General features: G+C 51.3%; 1 protein-coding gene across 1 annotated transcript; it reads right to left on the minus strand.

Moving 5' to 3' along the window:
* Nucleotides 1-1,991: 1,991 nt before the first annotated feature.
* LOC138643473 (collagen, type I, alpha 1a-like) lies at nucleotides 1,992-3,701 on the minus strand. Its single transcript, XM_069732379.1, has one exon. The coding sequence runs from the start codon at nucleotides 3,699-3,701 to the stop codon at nucleotides 1,992-1,994; it is 1,710 nt and encodes a 569-aa protein (XP_069588480.1).
* Nucleotides 3,702-25,111: the final 21,410 nt, after the last annotated feature.

The following is a 25,111-nucleotide window of genomic DNA, read 5'->3' on the forward strand; positions in this document are numbered from 1 at the left end:
AACAGCTGACATGTCCCGGCTTTGGTGCGGGCTCACCGCGGAGCCCTGCATCAAAGCAGGGGAGCCGGCATCGGACGGTATAGTACGTCCGATGCCGGTAAGGGGTTAAAAGTTGCAATTTACACAAATTTCTGCATTCCGCTGCTCTCACACATCAGTGTTTTGCCGTCAGGATCAATCAGGCGAATTTTGAAAAAAAACGGAAGCGGCGACTCGTATTAGCGACTCATGGCCTCACTTTTCATCCGTCATTCGCCGGATCCAGGCAAAAATTGTTTATCCGCCGGCCGGAAAGAAAGGACAAAGTAATGTTTATTGTCTGCGGCAAAAAAACGGACGGCGTCATGATAATGAATAAAATGGAGTAGGATTTTTCATTTTCTCTGGTATCCTGCAGGATGTGGGCTCTGACCCCCTTCTCTCTTTGCTTCTGTGTGTGTGTGAAGCTATTCTTCTAAACGCTCTGCCCTTCCCCCTAGCCAGGAATGTTATTGCCCTTGTAGAGGCACAAATCTCCCTCCAGATGTAACTGGTCTAGTTTCTGTCTTCAGACATGAGGTTCTTTGTTCTGTCATAGTTAGATATTGGGCCACCGATTTGGGCTAGAAAAATAATAAGTACATATTGCTAACTTCCATCGGTCTATCTGTCCATCACTGTAAGCGCGAGCAGCTAAACACAACAAGTACAAAGTGCGGATTTCTCCGGAACCGTGTGGAACATCTAGGACGAATTTGGTACCAATAGAACGCTAATTTTAATACAAGATGGATGAGGTGTGGGTTATGACTCTGCCAGATTCTTCAGGGAAGATATGAGAGTTATAAGAATTGGAGAAAACTTACAGCTGAGGAGAGGGGAGGGCGATGGTAACTCAACCCCTTTAGTGACAAGGCTGCAGTTAGGCTGGTTTCACACTTGCGTTTCAAAACGCATGCGTTTAAAAAAAAACGCATGGTGAAAAAACGCGTGCAAACGCTGCGTTTTTTTTTACGCATGCGTTTTTGCATGTGGTGAAAAAAAACGCGGCGTTTTGACACGTTTACATGCGTTTTTTCATGCGTTTGCGTTTTTTAAACGCATGCAGATAAATGTGTGACAGCTGCCAATCATCAAAATAAAGTTAAAAACTCACTATAAACAGAAAGAGCTAGGGGTAGGGATCCTAACCCAAAAGGGATCCTAACCCTAAAGGGATCCTAACCCTACCCTTAAAGGGGTTAGGGGTAGGATCCCTTTATCAATTTTATGGTGTGGGGTAGTTTATCAGTGTGTTTTGTTTTTTTTTTTAAACGCATGCGTTTATAACGCATGCAAACGCATGTGGTTAAAAACGCATGCGTTTACATAGACAGCAATGCATTTTTTTGCCGCAAAAAAACGCATGCGAGAAATACGTCTGAGTCTCGCGTTGGTAATACCCAGCATTGCCGCCGTCACTCGGGAGCGGAGCGTCGGCCGCATAGCAATACATGCAGCCGCACGCTCTGCCGGGTATTACTATGCAAGACTCGGACGTATTTCTCGCATGTGTGATCCCGGCCTAACAAAGAGAAGCGGGCCCCGAGTGGATCTTCGGGAACGCAGGAGCAGATATAAATATGCCCGAGCCCTGTCGTTCCTCCAGCCAACGATGGTGAGCCGAAGGTAAATATTACCCACCACATTTAAAATGTTTACATGTCTAACACTTTTTTTTGTTTCAGCCAGGGCCAAGCAACATCAATATATTAATTACATTTTTTCTCTTTGTTTCACAGCACCGTCGGCAGCACTCGGGAGCCTGCAGAGTTGAACCCTTCTGGGGCGATACCTCAGGAGACCACCACCGCGGGACACTGCGACATTCCTGCCCCCTCTGCACCTTCCCAGCCTTCCCTCACATCTGGTCCCATACACCAGTGCTGGAGCATCCTGGCCGGCTGCATTGCATGAAGCTGCTGGTGGGGATATAGGTTTTCCTTTACCCCACCCCTCTGCTGCTGCCACCTCTAGTACACCTGTGGGCTCTGGGCAGCATTGGCAGAGGGGTCAGGTACAGAGCTATGCACCCAAGTTCTTGCACCCTGCCACGTAGCAGCCTCCTGCCCCGTAGCAGCCTCCTGCCCCATAGCATCCTCCTGTTCCGTACCAGCCTCCTGTTCCGTACCAGCCTCCTGTTCCGTACCAGCCTCCTGTTCCGTACCAGCCTCCTGTTCCGTACCAGCCTCCTGTTCCGTACCAGCCTCCTGTTCCGTACCAGCCTCCTGTTCCGTACCAGCCTCCTGTTCCGTAGCAGCCTCCTGTTCCGTAGCAGCCTCCTGTGCCGTAGCAGCCTCCTGTCCCGTAGCAGCCTCCTGTCCCATAGCAGCCTCCTGTCCCGTAGCAGCCTCCTGTTCCATACCAGCCTCCTGTCCCGTAGCAGCCTCCTGTCCCGTAGCAGCCTCCTGTTCCGTACCAGCCTCCTGTCCCGTAGCAGCCTCCTGTGCCGTAGCAGCCTCCTGTCCCGTAGCAGCCTCCTGTCCCATAGCAGCCTCCTGTTCCGTACCAGCCTCCTGTCCCGTAGCAGCCTCCTGTCCCGTAGCAGCCTCCTGTGCCGTAGCAGCCTCCTGTTCCGTAGCAGCCTCCTGTTCCGTAGCAGCCTCCTGTCCCGTAGCAGCCTCCTGTCCCGTAGCAGCCTCCTGTCCTGTAGCAGCCTCCTGTCCCGTTTCAGCCTCCTGCCGAGTAGCAGCCTCCTGCCCCGTAGCAGCCTCTTGCCCCGTAGCAGCCTCCTGTCCCGTTTCAGCCTCCTGCCCCGTAGCAGCCTCCTGCCCCGTAGCAGCCTCCTGCCCCGTAGCAGCCTCCTGTCCAGTAGCAGCCTCCTGCCCCGTAGCAGCCTCCTGTCCAGTAGCAGCCTCCTGCCCCGTAGCAGCCTCTTGCCCCGTAGCAGCCTCTTGCCCCGTAGCAGCCTCCTGCCCCGTTTCAGCCTCCTGCCCCGTAGCAGCCTCCTGCCCCGTAGCAGCCTCCTGTCCCGTAGCAGCCTCCTGCCCCGTAGCAGCCTCCTGTCCTGTACCAGCCTCCTGCCCCGTAGCAGCCTCCTGTCCCGTAGCAGCCTCCTGTCCCTGTCCCGTAGCAGCCTCCTGCCCAGTAGCAGCCTCTTGCCCCGTAGCAGCCTCTTGCCCCGTAGCAGCCTCCTGCCCCGTAGCAGCCTCCTGCCCTGTAGCAGCCTCCTGTCCCGTAACAGCCTCCTGCCCCGTAGCAGCCTCCTGCCCCGTAGCAGCCTCCTGCCCCGTAGCAGCCTCCTGCCCCGTAGCAGCCTCCTGTCCTGTACCAGCCTCCTGCCCAGTAGCAGCCTCCTGCCCCGTAGCAGCCTCCTGTCCCGTAACAGCCTCCTGCCCCGTAGCAGCCTCCTGCCCCGTAGCAGCCTCCTGTCCCGTAGCAGCCTCCTGCCCCGTATCAGCCTCCTGTCCCGTAGCAGCCTCCTGCCCCGTAGCAGCCTCCTGTCCCGTAACAGCCTCCTGCCCCGTAGCAGCCTCCTGCCCCGTAGCAGCCTCCTGTCCCGTAGCAGCCTCCTGCCCCGTAGCAGCCTCCTGTCCTGTACCAGCCTCCTGCCCCGTAGCAGCCTCCTGCCCCGTAGCAGCCTCCTGTCCCGTAGCAGCCTCCTGCCCCGTAGCAGCCTCCTGTCCTGTGCCAGCCTCCTGCCCCGTAGCAGCCTCCTGCCCCGTACCAGCTCCCAACCACATCATCTGTGCCTCCACTTCCTGCCCACTACCACCAGTCTCCTTCCACACCCATCATGCCCCAAACACAACCCTCTTCTCCACCCACCACCTCTTCTGCCTCCCAATCCCTCCACTCCACCCCTCCAAACTTCCAAATTCCCCCCCTCTACTCCCGGTTTTACGTCCACATGTTCTTTCTTTCTCCACCCCTTCACCTTCTGTTTTACCTTCTGATCCGTCACCACCAGCACAATCCTCTCTCCACACTCCCACTGTCCCAATCTGGCAGCCCCTCCAGTCTTATCTCCACCCCACACTACATAAATTTATAAATATATATATAAGTTGTAAATAAAAAAAATCCTTGTTTTCGTTTAAACATTTTTGTCTTTTTATTTAATTATCAGGTTTAATACTTTGGGTAAAACCCAACCAGGTCGAATACTTTGGGTAAAGAAGGTCCAAAACTAATTTTTCCCACTCTCTCATCCCGACAGTGTTCTCTTCATTGAGGTGAAATAAAGTATTCAGCAAATTTGTCCCTCGTTCTGGGAACTGACACAGAACTTCTATACGTAATGTTGTGATAATCGGCCAAGGTGGTTTCTTCTGAGTGGTCATCAGTGGAAATCTGTTCCTTGCATATAACAAAATTGTGAAGGACCACACAAGCTTTCACCACCTCGTCCACAGTGTCAGTCTTCAGGTTGAAAGCGGTCAATGGAACTCGCCATTTGGTTGTTAGGATCCCAAAAGCGCACTCCACCATTCTTCGTGCTTGTGTGAGGCGGTAATTAAACACTCTTTTAGTTGGCGTCAATCCACTACTGGAGTATGGCTTCAGCAGGTGTTCCGAGGGTTGGAAGGCTTCATCTCCAACACAAACAAATGACATTGGTGGCCCCGAGGTTTCAGGCAGCGGTCTAGGTGGTGGAAATTGGAAGGTGTTTCCATAGAAATGAAGCCCCATTCCAGCCAACTCTCCGTTGTGGGATAAACCCGCCATGTAGTGAGTCCCACAATGCACGGCAGGTGTGCTTCACCATCCCCGATATGGTGGAAATCCCAAGTCTGAACTGGAAATGGAGTGAGGTAAGGGATTCCCCAGTTGCAAGGAACCTGAAAAAAAAGGAAGACAAAAATGAGTGCAAAATACCAGCAAAAACATTACAGTTATAAATGTGCTTTAACAGGAGGAGAAACAATAAAAATGGCTTACCGAAGAGTCACCATCAGACGCTCCGCCGGTGAAATGGAGAAGCGGAAATATGTGTGACTTCTTGCGATGAGGTGTCCAATTCGTTATACCAAAAAATCTTAAGTTCTCTGATGATGCGCTGTCTCTCTGGCGCAGACGCATGATGCGCTGTCTCTCTGGCGCAGACGCATGATGCGCTGTCTCTGGCGCAGAAGCATGATGCGCTGTCTCTCTGGCGCAGACGCATGATGCGCTGTCTCTGGCGCAGACGCATGATGCGCTGTCTCTCTGGCGCAGACGCATGATGCGCTGTCTCTCTGGCGCTGACGCATGATGCGCTGTCTCTCTGGCGCAGACGCATGATGCGCTGTCCCTCTGGCGCAGACGCATGATGCGCTGTCTCTCTGGCGCAGACGCATGATGCGCTGTCTCTCTGGCGCTGACGCATGATGCGCTGTCTCTCTGGCGCAGACGCATGATGCGCTGTCCCTCTGGCACAGACGCATGATGCGCTGTCTCTCTGGCGCAGACGCATGATGCGCTGTCCCTCTGGCACAGACGCATGATGCGCTGTCTCTCTGGCGCAGACGCATGATGCGCTGTCTCTCTGGCGTAGACGCATGATGCGCTCTCCTTCTGGCGCAGACGCATGATGCGCTGTCTCTCTGGCGCAGACGCATGATGCGCTGTCTCCCTGGCGCAGACGCATGATGCGCTGTCTCTCTGGCGCAGACGCATGATGCGCTGTCCCTCTGGCGCAGACGCATGATGCGCTGTCTCTCTGGCGCAGACGCATGATGCGCTGTCTCTGGCGCAGACGCATGATGCGCTGTCTCTGGCGCAGACGCATAATGCGCTGTCTCTCTGGCGCAGACGCATGATGCGCTGTCTCTCTGGCGCAGACGCATGATGCGCTCTCTCTGGCGCAGACGCATGATGCGCTGTCTCTGGCGCAGACGCATAATGCGCTGTCTCTCTGGCGCAGACGCATGATGCGCTGTCTCTCTGGCGCAGACGCATGATGCGCTGTCCCTCTGGCGCAGACGCATGATGCGCTGTCTCTCTGGCGCAGACGCATGATGCGCTGTCTCTCTGGCGCTGACGCATGATGCGCTGTCTCTCTGGCGCAGACGCATGATGCGCTGTCTCTCTGGCGCAGACGCATGATGCGCTGTCTCTCTGGCGCAGACGCATGATGCGCTGTCTCTCTGGCGCAGACGCATGATGCGCTGTCCCTCTAGCACAGACGCATGATGCGCTGTCTCTCTGGCGCTGGCGCATGATGCGCTGTCTCTCTGGCGCAGACGCATGATGCGCTGTCTCTCTGGCGCAGATGCATGATGCGCTGTCTCTCTGGCGCAGACGCATGATGCGCTGTCTCTCTGGCGCAGACGCATGATGCGCTGTCTCTGGCGCAGACGCATAATGCGCTGTCTCTCTGGCGCAGACGCATGATGCGCTGTCTCTCTGGCGCAGACGCATGATGCGCTGTCCCTCTGGCGCAGACGCATGATGCGCTGTCTCTCTGGCGCAGACGCATGATGCGCTGTCTCTCTGGCGCTGACGCATGATGCGCTGTCTCTCTGGCGCAGACGCATGATGCGCTGTCTCTGGCGCAGACGCATGATGCGCTGTCTCTCTGGCACAGACGCATGATGCGCTGTCTCTGGCGCAGACGCATGATGCGCTGTCTCTCTGGCGCAGACGCATGATGCGCTGTCCCTCTGGCGCAGACGCATGATGCGCTGTCTCTCTGGCGCAGACGCATGATGCGCTGTCTCTCTGGCGCTGACGCATGATGCGCTGTCTCTCTGGCGCAGACGCATGATGCGCTGTCTCTCTGGCGCAGACGCATGATGCGCTGTCTCTCTGGCGCAGACGCATGATGCGCTGTCCCTCTAGCACAGACGCATGATGCGCTGTCTCTCTGGCGCTGGCGCATGATGCGCTGTCTCTCTGGCGCAGACGCATGATGCGCTGTCTCTCTGGCGCAGATGCATGATGCGCTGTCTCTCTGGCGCAGACGCATGATGCGCTGTCTCTCTGGCGCAGACGCATGATGCGCTGTCTCTCTGGCGCAGACGCATGATGCGCTGTCCCTCTGGCGCAGACGCATGATGCGCTGTCTCTCTGGCGCAGAAGCATGATGCGCTGTCTCTCTGGCGCAGACGCATGATGCGCTGTCCCTCTGGCGCAGACGCATGATGCGCTGTCTCTCTGGCGCAGACGCATGATGCGCTGTCTCTCTGGCGCTGACGCATGATGCGCTGTCTCTCTGGCGCAGACGCATGATGCGCTGTCTCTCTGGCGCAGACGCATGATGCGCTGTCTCTCTGGCGCAGACGCATGATGCGCTGTCCCTCTAGCACAGACGCATGATGCGCTGTCTCTCTGGCGCTGGCGCATGATGCACTGTCTCTCTGGCGCAGACGCATGATGCGCTGTCTCCCTGGCGCAGACGCATGATGCGCTGTCTCTCTGGCGCAGACGCATGATGCGCTGTCCCTCTGGCGCAGACGCATGATGCGCTGTCTCTCTGGCGCAGACGCATGATGCGCTGTCTCTGGCGCAGACGCATGATGCGCTGTCTCTGGCGCAGACGCATAATGCGCTGTCTCTCTGGCGCAGACGCATGATGCGCTGTCTCTCTGGCGCAGAAGCATGATGCGCTGTCTCTCTGGCGCAGACGCATGATGCGCTGTCTCTGGCGCAGACGCATGATGCGCTGTCTCTCTGGCGCAGACGCATGATGCGCTGTCTCTCTGGCGCTGACGCATGATGCGCTGTCTCTCTGGCGCAGACGCATGATGCGCTGTCCCTCTGGCGCAGACGCATGATGCGATGTCTCTCTGGCGCAGACGCATGATGCGCTGTCTCTCTGGCGCTGACGCATGATGCGCTGTCTCTCTGGCGCAGACGCATGATGCGCTGTCTCTCTGGCGCAGACGCATGATGCGCTGTCTCTCTGGCGCAGACGCATGATGCGCTGTCCCTCTAGCACAGACGCATGATGCGCTGTCTCTCTGGCGCTGGCGCATGATGCGCTGTCTCTCTGGCGCAGACGCATGATGCGCTGTCTCTCTGGCGCAGATGCATGATGCACTGTCTCTCTGGCGCAGACGCATGATGCGCTGTCTCTCTGGCGCAGACGCATGATGCGCTGTCTCTCTGGCGCAGACGCATGATGCGCTGTCCCTCTGGCGCAGACGCATGATGCGCTGTCTCTCTGGCGCAGAAGCATGATGCGCTGTCTCTCTGGCGCAGACGCATGATGCGCTGTCTCTGGCGCAGACGCATGATGCGCTGTCTCTCTGGCGCAGACGCATGATGCGCTGTCTCTCTGGCGCTGACGCATGATGCGCTGTCTCTCTGGCGCAGACGCATGATGCGCTGTCCCTCTGGCACAGACGCATGATGCGCTGTCTCTCTGGCGCAGACGCATGATGCGCTGTCTCTCTGGCGCAGACGCATGATGCGCTGTCTCCCTGGCGCAGACGCATGATGCGCTGTCTCTCTGGCGCAGACGCATGATGCGCTGTCCCTCTGGCGCAGACGCATGATGCGCTGTCTCTCTGGCGCAGACGCATGATGCGCTGTCTCTGGCGCAGACGCATGATGCGCTGTCTCTGGCGCAGACGCATAATGCGCTGTCTCTCTGGCGCAGACGCATGATGCGCTGTCTCTCTGGCGCAGACGCATGATGCGCTCTCTCTGGCGCAGACGCATGATGCGCTGTCTCTGGCGCAGACGCATAATGCGCTGTCTCTCTGGCGCAGACGCATGATGCGCTGTCTCTCTGGCGCAGACGCATGATGCGCTGTCCCTCTGGCGCAGACGCATGATGCGCTGTCTCTCTGGCGCAGACGCATGATGCGCTGTCTCTCTGGCGCTGACGCATGATGCGCTGTCTCTCTGGCGCAGACGCATGATGCGCTGTCTCTCTGGCGCAGACGCATGATGCGCTGTCTCTCTGGCGCAGACGCATGATGCGCTGTCCCTCTAGCACAGACGCATGATGCGCTGTCTCTCTGGCGCTGGCGCATGATGCGCTGTCTCTCTGGCGCAGACGCATGATGCGCTGTCTCTCTGGCGCAGATGCATGATGCGCTGTCTCTCTGGCGCAGACGCATGATGCGCTGTCTCTCTGGCGCAGACGCATGATGCGCTGTCTCTCTGGCGCAGACGCATGATGCGCTGTCCCTCTGGCGCAGACGCATGATGCGCTGTCTCTCTGGCGCAGAAGCATGATGCGCTGTCTCTCTGGCGCAGACGCATGATGCGCTGTCTCTGGCGCAGACGCATGATGCGCTGTCTCTCTGGCGCAGACGCATGATGCGCTGTCTCTGGCGCTGACGCATGATGCGCTGTCTCTCTGGCGCAGACGCATGATGCGCTGTCCCTCTGGCACAGACGCATGATGCGCTGTCTCTCTGGCGCAGACGCATGATGCGCTGTCTCTCTGGCGTAGACGCATGATGCGCTCTCCTGGCGCAGACGCATGATGCGCTGTCTCTCTGGCGCAGACGCATGATGCGCTGTCTCCCTGGCGCAGACGCATGATGCGCTGTCTCTCTGGCGCAGACGCATGATGCGCTGTCCCTCTGGCGCAGACGCATGATGCGCTGTCTCTCTAGCGCAGACGCATGATGCGCTGTCTCTGGCGCAGACGCATGATGCGCTGTCTCTGGCGCAGACGCATAATGCGCTGTCTCTCTGGCGCAGACGCATGATGCGCTGTCTCTCTGGCGCAGACGCATGATGCGCTCTCTCTGGCGCAGACGCATGATGCGCTGTCTCTGGCGCAGACGCATGATGCGCTGTCTCTCTGGCGCAGACGCATGATGCGCTGTCTCTGGCTCTGACGCATGATGCGCTGTCTCTCTGGCGCAGACGCATGATGCGCTGTCTCTCTGGCGCAGACGCATGATGCGCTGTCCCTCTGGCGCAGACACATGATGCGCTGTCTCTCTGGCGCAGACGCATGATGCGCTGTCTCTCTGGCGCAGACGCATGATGCGCTGTCCCTCTGGCGCAGACGCATGATGCGCTGTCTCTCTGGCGCAGACGCATGATGCGCTCTCTCTGGCGCAGACGCATGATGCGCTGTCTCTGGCGCAGACGCATGATGCGCTGTCTCTCTGGCGCAGACGCATGATGCGCTGTCTCTCTGGCGCTGGCGCATGATGCACTGTCTCTCGCGCTGACGCATGATGCGCTGTCTCTCTGGCGCAGACGCATGATGCGCTGTCTCTTTGGCGCACACGCATGATGCGCTGTCTCTCTGGCGCAGACGCATGATGCGCTGTCCCTCTGGCGCAGACGCATGATGCGCTGTCTCTCTGGCGCAGACGCATGATGCGCTGTCTCTCTGGCGCAGACGCATGATGCGCTGTCTCTGGCGCAGATGCATGATGCGCTGTCTCTCTGGCGCAGACGCATGATGCGCTGTCTCTCTGGCGCTGACGCATGATGCGCTGTCTCTCTGGCGCAGACGCATGATGCGCTGTCCCTCTGGCGCAGGCCCATGATGCGCTGTCTCTGGCGCAGACGCATGATGCGCTGTCTCTGGCGCAGACGCATGATGCGCTGTCCCTCTGGCGCAGACGCATGATGCGCTGTCTCTCTGGCGCAGACGCATGATGCGCTGTCCCTCTGGCGCAGACGCATGATGCGCTGTCTTTCTGGCGCAGACGCATGATGCGCTGTCTCTCTGGCGCAGACGCATGATGCGCTCTCTCTGGCGCAGACGCATGATGCGCTGTCTCTGGCGCAGACGCATGATGCGCTGTCTCTCTGGCGCAGACGCATGATGCGCTGTCTCTCTGGCGCTGGCGCATGATGCACTGTCTCTCGCGCTGACGCATGATGCGCTGTCTCTCTGGCGCAGACGCATGATGCGCTGTCCCTCTGGCGCAGACGCATGATGCGCTGTCTCTCTGGCGCAGACGCATGATGCGCTGTCTCTCTGGCGCAGACGCATGATGCGCTCTCTCTGGCGCAGACGCATGATGCGCTGTCTCTGGCGCAGACGCATGATGCGCTGTCTCTCTGGCGCAGACGCATGATGCGCTGTCTCTCTGGCGCTGGCGCATGATGCACTGTCTCTCGCGCTGACGCATGATGCGCTGTCTCTCTGGCGCAGACGCATGATGCGCTGTCTCTCTGGCGCGGACGCATGATGCGCTCTCTCTGGCGCAGACGCATGATGCGCTGTCTCTCTGGCGCAGACGCATGATGCGCTGTCTCTCTGGCGCAGAAGCATGATGCGCTGTCTCTCTGGCACAGACGCATGATGCGCTGTCTCTCTGGCGCAGAAGCATGATGCGCTGTCTCTCTGGCGCAGAAGCATGATGCGCTGTCTCTCTGGCACAGACGCATAATGCGCTGTCTCTCTGGCACAGACGCATGATGCGCTGTCTCTCTGGCACAGACGCATGATGCGCTGTCTCTCTGGCACAGACGCATGATGCGCTGTCTCTCTGGCGCAGAAGCATGATGCGCTGTCTCTCTGGCGCAGACGCATGATGCGCTGTCTCTCTGGCGCAGACGCATGATGCGCTGTCTCTCTGGCGCAGAAGCATGATGCGCTGTCTCTCTGGCGCAGAAGCATGATGCGCTATTTCTCTCACTCCTTCTCTAGAACAATCGATTTCAAACAATTCGCCTCAAAAGTAAAATCCACGTAAATCTTCAGAATATTTGCCATCACGCCTTCCATCTTCACCACTTGCTCTACAACCTGTCGCTCATTGGCTGCAGAAACTCTGTATATGGAGGTTTTCAGCAGCCAATAAGGTTTGGGAGACTCCCATGGGCATTTCTAAAAAACAGATCCGTCGTAAAACTGATAAAAAAACGGAAGAAACGGATGGAAAACTGATGCGACAGATCCGTCGAGCAACCGGATTGAGCCTGACGGCAAAAAACTGATGTGTGAAAGTAGCCGTATCGTTCCCTCCCCGAAGCGCATCAGACCCATGGCCATTATTAACCCTTCCCGTCGCTGACGTCTGCCCCGTGGCCACCATTAACCCTTCCCGTCGGTGACGTCTTCCCCATGGCCACCATTAACCCTTCCCGTCGCTGACATCTGCCCAGTGGCCATCATTAACCCTTCGCATCACCGCCATCTGCCCCATGGCCACCATTAAGGCTACTTTCACACTTCCGTCTTTTGCCCTGCGTCGCAATCCATCAGTTTGGGGAAAAAACGGATCCTGCAAATGTGCTCGCAGGATGCGTTTTTTGCCCATAGACTTGTATTAGCGACGGATGGCCACACGTCGCGTCCGTTGTGCGACGGATCCGTCGTGTTTTGGAGGTCGCGATGCACAAAAAAACGTTCAATGTAACGTTTTTTTGTGAGTCGTGTCCGCCATTTTCGACCGTGTATGCGCTGCCGAATCTCCGCCCCCTCCTCCCGGACTGCAGAATGGGCAGCTGATGCGTCGAAAAACTGCTTCCGCTGCCCACGTTGTGCAGTAATTTCACAACGTCCGTCGGCCCGACGCATAGTGACGGACCCGTACCGACGGAAGTGTGAAAGTAGCCTAACCCTTCCCGTCACTGACGTCTGCCCCGTGGCCATCATTAACCCCTCCAGTCACTGACTTCTGCCCCCTGGCCACCATTAACCCTTCCCGTTACGGACACCTGCCCCATGGCCATCATTAAACCCTCCCGTCACTGGCGTCTGCCCCATGGCCACATTAACCCTTCCCGTCACTGACCTCTGCCCCATGGCCACCATTAATCCCTTTCCGTCTCTGTCTAGTTCACGTTCTGTGCTTTTATTCTTCTTCTTTTCGTTTTCTTTCCGCTGACGGTTGTGTCGCTTCTTTTCTGCAGGATGCCATTCACATTACCTGATAATGAAAAGCAGGTATAATACTCCTGAGTTTGCCATTTTCGGGCACATATGATATATTTATCGCTTTTTATCATGTTTTTAAAGGAAGTGCAGCAAGAAAAGTCCGTGCTGCGATCTGCTCATTATTTCTCCTTGCTCTGGTGTTGGACGTGTGAGGTGATACGCTTATATGTGATTGATCGCGGCAGATCTGCTCGCAGCGTCATCACGGGTTCCGTCTTTAGATTCCACGTGTGGAGAGATGGGGGGGTTGGATCTAAATGTTTATATATTTAGAATTTTTTAAGGTTTTATTAATCCTGTAATGCCTCATCCACACTCTGGTTGTCATGTACAGTACAGAGCAAAAGTTTGGACACACCTTCTCATTTAAAGATTTTTCTGTATTTTCATGACTATGAAAATTGTACATTCACACTGAAGGCATCAAAACTATGAATTAACACACCTCCAGGCTGTGTAAGGGCTATCTGACCAAGAAGGAGAGTGATGGGGGCTACACCAGATGACCTGGCCTCCACAGTCACCAGACCTGAACCCAATCGAGATGGTTTGGGGTGAGCTGGACCGCAGAGTGAAGGCAAAAGGGCCAACAAGTGCTAAGCATCTCTGGGAACTCCTTCAAGATTGTTGGAAGACCATTCCCGGTGACTACCTCTTGAAGCTCATCAAGAGAATGCCAAGAGTGTGCAAAGCAGTCATCAAAGCAAAAGGTGGCTACTTTGAAGAACCTAGAATATAAGACATATTTCAGTTGTTTCACACTTTTTCGTTAAAGGGACACTGTCACCTGAATTTGGAGGGAACAATCTTCAGCCATGGAGGAGGGGTTTTGGGGTTTTTGATTCACCCTTTCCTTACCCGCTGGCTGCATGCTGGCTGCAATATTGGATTGAAGTTAATTCTCTGTCCTCCATAGTACATGCCTGCACGGGGGCAATCTGGCCTTGCGCAGGCGTGTACTACGGAGGACAGAGAATGAACTTCAATCCAATATTGCAGCCAGCATGCAGCCAGCGGGTAAGGAAAGGGTGAATCAAAAACCCCAAAACCCCGCCTCCATGGCTGAAGATTGTTCCCTCCAAATTCAGGTGACAGTGTCCCTTTAAGTATATAATTCCACATGTGTTAATTCATAGATTTGATGCCTTCAGAGTGAATGTACAATTTTCATAGTCATGAAAATACAGAAAAATCTTTAAATGAGAAGGTGTGTCCAAACTTTTGGTCTGTACTGTATAGCGCTCCTACCTATTAGAGTCTGTGCGGCTTTCATATGGCCGTGTAGCTTTGCAGACAGACTGATCAGACGCAGCAGTGCAAGTCTATGGGTCCATGGAAAAAATCGGACTGCACTTGTATGCCATCGGTGTGCCATCTGTGTGCCATCCTTGTGCTGTCAGTCCACTGTCCATGATACATCCATGTGCTTTCAGTGTTCCATTTATGTTCTAATTGTGTTCCATCCGTGTGTCATCCATGTGCTATCGGTGTGCTCAGAACTGTGGAGTCAGTAAGCCAAACCCCCGACTCCTCAATTTCCATGACACCGACTCCACCAAAATGGGCTCTGACTCCATAGCCCTGGATGTGCTATCGTTGTGCCATACATGTGCTATCAGTGTGCCACCGGTGTGTCGTCCGTGTGCTCTCGGTGTGCTGTCTTCTACGTGCTATCTGTGTGCCGTCCATGTGCTATCGATGTGCTATCCGTTTGCCATCCTTGTGCTGTCAATCCACTGTCCGTGTTACATCCATGTGCTCTCAGCGTTCCATCTATATTCTAATTGTGTTCCATCCGTGTGCCATCCATGTGCTATCGGTGTGCCCAGGATTGTGTAGTCAGTAAGCCAAACCTCCGACTCCTCAATTTCTATGACACCGACTCCACCAAAATGGGCTCTGACTCCACGACTCCGGCTCCACAGTCGTGGGTTTGCTGTCCATGTGTTATTGGTATGCCGTCCGTGTGCTGTTCATGTGCTATCAGTGTGCCATCCATTTTCCATCCTTGTGCCATCCATTTTCCATCCTTGTGCTATTGGTGTGCTGTCTACGTGCTATCGGTGTGCTATCTACGTGCTATCGGTGTGCCGTCCATGTGCTATTGGTGTGCCATACATGTGCTATCGGTGTGCCGCCCGTGTGCTATCGGTGTGTTGTCCGTGTGCTATCGGTGTGCTGTCTATGTGCTATCAGTGTGCCGTCCGTGTTCTATTGGTGTGCTGTCTACGTGCTATCGGTGTGCTGTATACGTGCTATCGATATGCCGTCCATATGCTATCAGTGTGCCGTCCGTGTTCTATTGGTGTGCTGTATACGTGCTATCGATATGCCGTCCATATGCTATCAGTGTGCCGTCCGTGTTCTATTGGTGTGCTGTATACGTGCTATCGATATGCCGTCCATATGCTATCAGTGTGCCGTCCGTGTGCTATTGGTGTGCTGTCTACGTGCTATCGGTGTGCTCTCTACGTACTATCGGTGTGCCGTCCATGTGCTATTGGTGTGCCATACATGTGCTATCGGTGTGCCGCCCGTGTGCTATCGGTGTGTTGTCCGTGAGCTATCGGTGTGCTGTCTACGTGCTATCGGTGTGCCGTCCGTGTGCTATCGGTGTGCCACCAGTGTGCTATCGGTGTGCTGTATACGTGCTATCGATGTGCCGTCCATGTGCTATTGGTGTGCCCTTCGTGTGCTATCGGTGTGCCGTCCGTGTGCTATCGGTATGCCGTCCATGTGGAGCCCACATGCTATCGGTGTGCCATACGTGTGCTGTCTGTGTGCCGTCCGTGTGCTATTGGTGTGCCGCTATCAGTGTGCCGTCCACGCGCTATTGTTGTGCCATCCACGCGCTATTGGTATGCCATCCACATGCTATCGGTGTGTCATCCACACATGCTATCGGTGTGCCGTCGAAGCACTATCGGTGTGCCGTCCATGTACTATCGGTGTGCCATCTGTGTGCTATCGGTGGGTCATCCGTGTGCTATCTGTGGGCCGTCCGTGTTCAGCCATGTGCTATTGGAGTGCCGTCTGTGTGCAGCCTACGTGCTATCGGTGTGCCATCGCACTATCCGCGTTCCATGCGTGTGTCGTCCATTTGTTGTCCATGTGCCTCAAATGTACCAGTTGTGACACTTAGCACAAAAAACTGCAAAGCAGCCACAGAGAATAGTGACCAGTAAAGCCCCCTAGTAACTCCCCCCAGGTGTAAATGTCACATATCCATCCTGAATTCCTGTGAATTTGCTCCTTTTTTCTTCAGTTCCCTGCCACACTTTCCAGAGTTAAAGAGCTTATTGTGCATATTGCTCAGAACTTTGGGTGCAAAGTGTGTTTTTACATGGGGCTGCATGAGACCCTACCACCTCATCGGCACTTCTCATTACACACTCGGCTCTGCTGCATCTGCTCCTCTCTGCCGGCTCCCGTAAGGCCGTTTATATTGCTTGTTTATATTTTTTATTTTTCCCTCGGTATAATTTAAGCTTTTGTACACTCGGATCCCCGGCGCCCTCTCGGTTCACCGATCTCATTAGTATTCATTAAATATTGAAATTTGCGTTCTCGCCTTTTGTACTTTGCAGTCCGGGAGTCTGAACGCTGCACAGGTGAGAAATGCAGCGGAGACTTATAGGGTCGAATGAGCAGAAATAGACCCCACAGAAAGTAAGGAGTGGAGCGCCCCCTATTGTGGGCCCCCACTATTGATAGAGGTTTCATCTGATAGGAGGGGGCGCACGATTTGCAAATGTAAAAATTGGTCATTTGAATAATCTCAAAAGTAAGCGGCCTGACTACTGAGACCCCTCCTTCCCAACACATTGATGCTCCGGGTCCTGATCCATTCTGCGTTGGAACCTAATGTGGCATCCTGGCAATGGACGCCATCAGGACCCAGAGCAATACTGCCCAGATCTGAGCTCGTTGCTGACATTTCATCAAAATTTGCATAACTCGATATTACTAATATATCCTACTAGGGAAATCGTCTTCTGCCTCCTCACTCTGAGCTCATCATTCACTCTGGAAAAAAAAACAGCTAAAATCCATCCTGCTCAAGACAAGATGGACTACCGTGTCACTGAGGAATCAGGCTACATCTGCCTTTTGGTGCCTTTCTCTCACAGAGAGAGACACAGATGATGCAACTGTTTCTAAAAAGTACTGGATTCGCAGCTACACCGCGTAGTGCTCTATAATATTGCTACTTTTTATCTCACAACAAAGCTGTATTAACAAATAAACTGCTAAGGAATCTGATATAGATATAACTAGATGGTTGCCCGATTCTAATGCATCGGGTATTCTAGAATATGTATGTATGTATGTACGTCGCACTTAGCACAGCCACGTGGTATATAACACAGCCACGTAGTATATTACACAGCCACGTAGTATATAACACAGCCACGTAGTATATAGCACAGCCACGTAGTATATAGCATAGCCACGTAGTATATAGCACAGCCACGTAGTACATAGCAGCCACATAGTGTATAGCACAGCTCACGTGACACAGACAGCCACGTAGTATATAGCACAGCCACGTAGTATATAGCAGCCACGTAGTATATAACACAGCCCACGTAATATATAGCACAGCCCACGTAATATATAGCACAGCCCACGCAGTATATAACACAGGCCATGTAGTATATAACACAGCCCACGTAGTATATAGCACATCCATGTAGTATATAGCACAGCCACGTAGTATATAGCAGACACGTAGTATATAGCACAGCCACGCAGTATATTGCAGCCACGTAGTATATAGCACAACGACATAGTATATAGCACGGTGACATAGTATATAGCACAGCCCACGCAGTATAAAACACAGCCCACTCAGTATATAACACAGCCCACGTAGTATATAGCACAGCCATGTAGTATATAGCACAGCCACGTAGTATATAGCAGACACGTAGTATATAACACAGCCACGCAGTATATTGCAGCCATGTAGTATATAGCACAATGACATGTAGTATATAGCACAGTGACATAGTATATAGCACAGCCCATATAGTATATAGCAGCCACGTAGTATATAGCAGCCACGTAGTATATAACACAGCCCACGTAGTATATAACACAGCCCACGTAATATATAACACAGCCACGTAGTATATAGCACAGCCACATAGTATATAGCAGCCACATAATATACAGTGGGGCAAAAAAGTATTTAGTCAGTCAGCAATAGTGCAAGTTCCACCACTTAAAAAGATGAGAGGCGTCTGTAATTTACATCATAGGTAGACCTCAACTATGGGAGACAAACTGAGAAAAAAAAATCCAGAAAACCACATTGTCTGTTTTCTTAACATTTTATTTGCATATTATGGTGGAAAATAAGTATTTGGTCAGAAACAAAATTTCATCTCAATACTTTGTAATATATCCTTTGTTGGCAATGACAGAGGTCAAACGTTTTCTGTAAGTCTTCACAAGGTTGCCACACACTGTTGTTGGTATGTTGGCCCATTCCTCCATGCAGATCTCCTCTAGAGCAGTGATGTTTTTGGCTTTTCGCTTGTCAACACGGACTTTCAACTCCCTCCAAAGGTTTTCTATAGGGTTGAGATCTGGAGACTGGCTAGGCCACTCCAGGACCTTGAAATGCTTCTTACGAAGCCACTCCTTCGTTGCCCTGGCGGTGTGCTTTGGATCATTGTCAGCCACGTTTCATCTTCAATGCCCTTGCTGATGGAAGGAGGTTTGCACTCAAAATCTCACGATACATGGCCCCATTCATTCTTTCATGTACCCGGATCAGTCGTCCTGGCCCATTTGCAGAGAAACAGCCCCAAAGCATGATGTTTCCACCACCATGCTTTACAGTAGGTATGGTGTTTGATGGATGCAACTCAGTATTCTTTTTCCTCCAAACACGACAAGTTGTGTTTCTACCAAACAGTTCCAGTTTGGTTTCATCAGACCATAGGACATTCTCCCAAAACTCCTCTGGATCATCCAAATCCTCTCTAGCAAACTTCAGACGGGCCCGGACATGTACTGGCTTAAGCAGTGGGACACGTCTGGCACTGCAGGATCTGAGTCCATGGTGGCGTAGTGTGTTACTTATGGTAGGCCTTGTTACATTGGTCCCAGCTCTCTGCAGTTCATTCACTAGGTCCCCCCGCGTGGATCTGGGATTTTTGCTCACCGTTCTTGTGATCATTCTGACCCCACGGGGTGGGATTTTGCGTGGAGCCCCAGATCGAGGGAGATTATCAGTGGTCTTGTATGTCTTCCATTTTCTAATTATTGCTCCCACTGTTGATTTCTTCACTCCAAGCTGGTTGACTATTGCAGATTCAGTCTTCCCAGCCTGGTGCAGGGCTACAATTTTGTTTCTGGTGTCCTTTGACAGCTCTTTGGTCTTCACCATAGAGAAGTTTGGAGTCAGACTGTTTGAGGGTGTGCACAGGTGTCTTTTTATACTGATAACAAGTTTAAACAGGTGCCATTACTACAGGTAATGAGTGGAGGAAAGAGGAGACTCTTAAAGAAGAAGTTACAGGTCTGTGAGAGCCAGAAATCTTGATTGTTTGTTTCTGACCAAATACTTTTTTTCCACCATAATATGCAAAAAAATGATAAAAAAACAGACAATGTGATTTTCTGGATTTTTTTTTCTCAGTTTGTCTCCCATAGTTGAGGTCTACCTATGATGTAAATTACAGACGCCTCTCATCTTTTTAAGTGGTGGAACTTGCACTATTGCTGACTGACTAAATACTTTTTTGCCCCACTGTATAACACAGCCCACGTAGTATATAACACTGCCCACGCATTATATAACACAGCCCACATAGTATATAGCAGTGTGGGCACCATATCCCAGTTAAAAAAAAGTTTAAATAAAAAATAGTTATATACTCACCTTCCGGCGTCCAGCAAAGCTGTGCCGATGCGCGCAATGCTGCCGCCAGCTTCCATTCCCAGTGATGCATTGCAAAATTACCCAAATGACTTAGCGTTCTCGCTGGGTAATTTTGCAATGCATCACTGGGAACGGTAGCTGGCGGCAGCATCGCATGCATCGGTGGACTGCGGAAGGTAAGAATAACACAATTTTTTATTTTTTTTATTATTTTTAACATATCTTTTTACTATTGATGCTGCATAGGCAGCATCAATAGTAAAAAGTTGGTCCGGGATAGGGCGACACACTGGCGCTGACTGGAGGGGAGTAGGGAGGGGGCACGGACTGGAGGAGAGTAGGGAGGGACCAATTCGCGGCCGGACTAAGCCTGTCGCTGAATGGTCAGCGACGCGGGATTTCCGTTACGGAAGTTGCAGACAGACAGACAAACGGACGGAAGTACCCCTTAGACAATTATATATATAGATTGCAAATCTTATTAGTTATCATAGCGAATACTGAAGCAAGGCTAACACTTTATATATGACCCTTTAACTGTGGCTGAGGACTTCTAGCCCCCTCCTATGCAAACAGGTAATTTAAGAGGCTCCTCTAATGCATAGCAGATGCAGTCCTGTCCTCAGCTTGGCTAAGCTGACAGATTTATGCATCAGCTCTTCTTTTAGAGATTATGAATTGAGTTTTTTATGAATGGCATAGGTATGACAGATAAGAAAGTCATCTTTTCGGAGTCCTGACGAAGCAGTGAACGTAATGCATTGTCTTACATCACTGTGCAGTGACCATAACACCTCCAAACGAAGTATCGGTCAGATGGATGATGCTATCCATGCCATGTTTCCTATCTACAGTCATGGACAAAAGTGATGGCACCTTTGAAATCGTTCCAGAAAATGAAAAATTTCACCCAGAAAATTATTACAGTTACACTTATTTTTATTTTCTTTGTGTGTATTGGATCGACACAAAAAAACAGAGAAAAAAAGGCAAATTGGACATTTCACGCAAAACTCCTAACATAGGCTGGACAGAACTCAATATCTGGTTGAATAACTGCGATCAATCACTTCCTATAACCATCCACAAGCTTCTCACATCTCTCAGCCGGGATTTTGGACCTCTCGTCTTCTGCTATCTGCTCCCGGTCTCTCATATGTGAAGGTGTCTTCTCCCAACAGAAATATTAAGATCTCTCCATAGGTGATCAATGGGATCTAGATCTGGACTCATTGCCTCTAGCTCCCAGCCGTCCCGGATTCATCGCTCCTCCTCCACAGGCGGGGCTGCTCTGCAGAAATTAAATTGTATTATTCTTTTTTTTTTTTTATTCCTTCTGTGGTCAGTCTCCACAGACTTTTTTCAAGCTTTTTTTTCTGAAGCCTATAGGGAAATAATGCCCCAACACCGCAGAGTTCAGCAGGGTCTTCAGAGCACAGAGGGCAGCGATTTCATGGAATCACGTCCGCTTTGTTTTGGACATTTAGGCCGTGTTCACATGTAGCGACAAAAAAGTCAGATGTCATATAGCGACGTTACAGAAAGATGAGAACGTTCTCGCAGCTCCAAGGAACAAAAAATAATCCACACAAAAACTAATCCACAGGTCCCAACTAAAGATGAGCCGGACGCACAGATGATGCCGCACTGCCCGGACTAATCAAAAGCCGCCAGGGACGCCGGAAGGTCAGAGATTAACCAGCCTCCCATCCAGCTGCTAGGTACCACTGACCTGGACGCTGGACCAGAAACCCATGAATCGCTCCACTCATCTCTAGTCCCAACTGTCCCAGATAAAGCGGACAGTCCTGGATTTGGGTCTACACCCTGCAGTTTCGGGCGTTTGCTGAATTTCCCCCACTGACAGTGCCCCTCTGACAACTCCTCCAGCCGGGGGGAGAAAGAAGTGGTAAATGGGCGTGGATTGGGTAGTGATCATCCTCTGTTCCTCTTTCTGTTCTTAAAGTTGGGAGGTATGTCATTGCTGGCCACTGTTCAGCGCTTTGTTTCCATCCACTTCTGGGAGCTTCTTGAAGTATGTTTGGCGTCATTGTTCTGCTGGAAGACTCAAGACCTAGGACACAAACACAGTTTTCTAACACTGGGCACTACATTACGACCCAAAATCCCATGGTAATCTTCAGATGTGATGATGGCTTGTGCACAGTCAAGGTTCCCAGTGCATGAGGGGGCAAAACAACCCTAAAACATCTTTGACCCTCCACCATATTTGACTGTAGGTACTGTGTTGTTTTCTTTTTAGGCCTCATTCCATTTTTGGTAAACAGGACCAAGCTCTGTCTTGGTCTAATCTGTCCACAAGAGGCGTTCCCAGAAGGATTTACATATTGGCAAACTGCAGTCTAGCTTTTTTATGTCTGTCTCCCCAATAGGATCCTCCTGGGTCTCCGGCCATAGCGTTTCATTTCATTCAAATGTCGACAAATAGTTCTTGCTGACACTGATGTACTCTGAGCCTGCAGGACAGCTTGAATTTCTTTGGACCTGGATTGGGGCTGCCTATCCACCAATCGGACTATCCTGCGTTGCAACCTTTCATCAATTTTTCTTTGCCGTTCACGTCCAGGGAGATTAGCTGCAGTTCCATGGGTTGTAAATTTCTTGATTGTGTTGTGCACCGTGGACAAACGAACATCAAGATCTCTGGAGATGGACTTGTGAAATTGAGATGGTTGATTTTTTCCAACAATTTTGGTTCTCAAGTCCTCAGACAGTTCTCTTCTCCTCTTTCTGTTCTCCATGCTTAGACACAGACACACAATGCTAAGATTCAATCAATTTCTCTTCTTATCTGGTTTCAGGTGTGATTTTCATATTTCCCACACCTGTTACTTGCCACAAGTGAGTGTGAACGAGCATCACATGCTTGAAACAAAGTTTATCTACATTTTTGGAAAGGTGTCAACAATTTCGCCCGGCTCATTTTGGGGGTTTTCTGTGAAATTATGTCTGATTTGCCTTTTTTTCTCTATTTTTTTGTGTTGTTCCAATACACACAAAGGAAATAAACATCATATGTGTAACAAAACATATGTAATTTCAATCATTTTCTGTGAGAAATACTTCATTTTTTGGAACAATTTCAAGGGTGTCAACACTTTTGCCATGACTGCATATAAAGGTCCAGATCCTGGACTGAAACCTCGCACATGGGCCAATAAATCACTTTTATTTATTTTTTCTATTGGAGTGCTGCCTTCATTTTTTTGGACAATAGTATGAGGTTTGGTACATGCCTGGAAGGATTTTTTGCACCCTTTGTTTTCTTTTGGTGCTGCTTTTTGTTTTCTTTTTCTGCATATATAAAGGTAGTGATAGCAAACATGACAGTAATATCTCCCGCCTGGGGCCTCCAGGGGTGAAGATATTGTGGAATTTGGGAATCTCAGAATTTTCGAAGACTTTAAGCCACATCCAATGGTTTTCTGAAGACCAGTCCTGTTACAAGTCACCAGAAGGGAGGTATGTAGGCATAACTTGTGTTAATAAAAACAAATGCAAAATTAGAATCTTTGTCCGTCCCGGGAGATACAGTTTACTGCAGTTCTGTCCATTACCCCAAAAAACGAAGAGCTCCCCTTCATAAAAGCGAGAGCCAGCCATACAACATCAGGGATCGGGTTTGGTTCATTTCTTCGGTTTATCTTTTTTATTTTATGTAATTGTATATCATATTGTTTTGTCCATTTTATATATTTTTTATACACACTGCCTACTTTGTACATTAAATATATATCATTAAACAACTTTGTTCCTCTTGTTCTATAAACCGCACCATGAAGCCATACGCTACCTGTAACAGGTGTCCAATCAGCCTATATAGAGTATATATATTGTGAGGTGCCAAGGGGAGAAGTACTAGAAAACAGATATGTTTCTCCCCGTTTCATTTCATATGTATCACGGTATTGATTGTGAAGCTGTTTATTTCTCTGTAATCTGGTCCTGGTTTCTTTAGTGATCAGCCTGAAAGCTCTGGTGCTTCCCTTCCACACATACGATCCAGCTTTTGCTTCAGCTGATATAATCAAGGAACTGCTGGGAACTCAGTCTCTCATCTGCTGGTCTGGGAGCTGACACAGTAAGGTTGCACAAACTTCTTTCTTGTTGTATAGGTTTATTTTGCAGTTAGTATCTTGTTGTTAGTTAGTGGCCAGACGGCCTTAGACATTTTATTTCATGTTTGGCACGTGTAACATTGTACGGCAAATGTGTACAATAAATACACCTGACACCTACCTGTGTGGAACTCGCTAGCCTGCTATTGTTCGTTGTGACTCCATAGCCACCTGCTTGGGCCAAAGCAGAGATCCCTGATGAGCTATATCTCCACAAATGGTGGAGAATGCGGGCATAGTGGCTGTTGGACTGTGACTGCAGATAAAGTGCTCTGTGTATGTCCTGGCTGAAAGCTCATGTGCTTTTGAAGAGCCAAGAGTCCAGTAATATGGAGGAACTAGTGAAACAGTTATTGCAAGCAAATGTGCAACAACAGCAGACCAATACTTACTTCCAGCAAGCCCTGGACCAGCAAAACCAGATTCAGCAAGAGCAGTTGAATGCAATAAAGCAGGCTTTGATTCGGCAGCCCCGAGATGAGAGGGATCATGCACAAAGTGTTGCTGGTGCACGGAAAGCCGTACAAAAAACCCTGCTTAAAATGACTGCTGACGATGATGTAGAAGCGTATCTCACCGTATTTGAACGTATTGCAGAACGTGAGCATTTACCGGTGGACACGTGGGCTGAAGTGGTTGCGCCATTTCTGAGTGGAGATCCACAAAAGGCCTATTATGATTTAAGTGGAGTGGATGCTATGGACTATACCAAATTAAAAAGCGAAATCCTGGCAAGGCTGGGAGTAAACACATATGTACGAGCACAGAGGGTACATTTATGGAATTTTGTGGAAGATCAGCCAGCCCGCTCACAAATGCATGATCTTATCCATCTAGTAAAAAAATGGCTGCAACCAGAGATTTTGACATCTGCAGAGATGGTGGAACGTGTTGTTCTAGACAAGTACCTGCGGTCCTTGCCCCCTAAGTTACAGAGGTGGGTTGGACAAGGTGACCCATATACAGCCGACCAGTTGGTGAATATGGTCGAACGCTACAATGCTTCCGAAAGCCTACTCCAAGGGACGTTATCACCTCGCTGGGCTCCCAAGAAATCGCCAGAAAATACTGCGAGACCTACTTCATCTTCAAAAGAAGAGAACGTTGCAATAAAGGGTAGCAGACCCACAAAGAACTATGGAGGTGGTACAGTCTCACAGCAATTCAGCAGACCCTATCAGGCGTCTCCGGCGAGGAAGCAAGGACCTATACAATGTTGGCGATGTCGCGGGCTTGGCCATGTAGCAGCTAACTGCCCAATGACTACAGAGCCAATGGACTGTAACGCTATGAGACGCCTTTCGTTATATGTACAGTCAGTCTGTG

The sequence above is a fragment of the Ranitomeya imitator genome, chromosome 6, assembly GCF_032444005.1.
Source record: "Ranitomeya imitator isolate aRanImi1 chromosome 6, aRanImi1.pri, whole genome shotgun sequence".
Lineage (NCBI taxonomy): Eukaryota > Metazoa > Chordata > Amphibia > Anura > Dendrobatidae > Ranitomeya > Ranitomeya imitator.

Bases quoted from the DNA above. Each gene is read 5' to 3' on its own strand.
- LOC138643473 (XM_069732379.1), bottom strand. From the start codon at position 3,701: ATGTGGTTGGGAGCTGGTACGGGGCAGGAGGCTGCTACGGGGCAGGAG.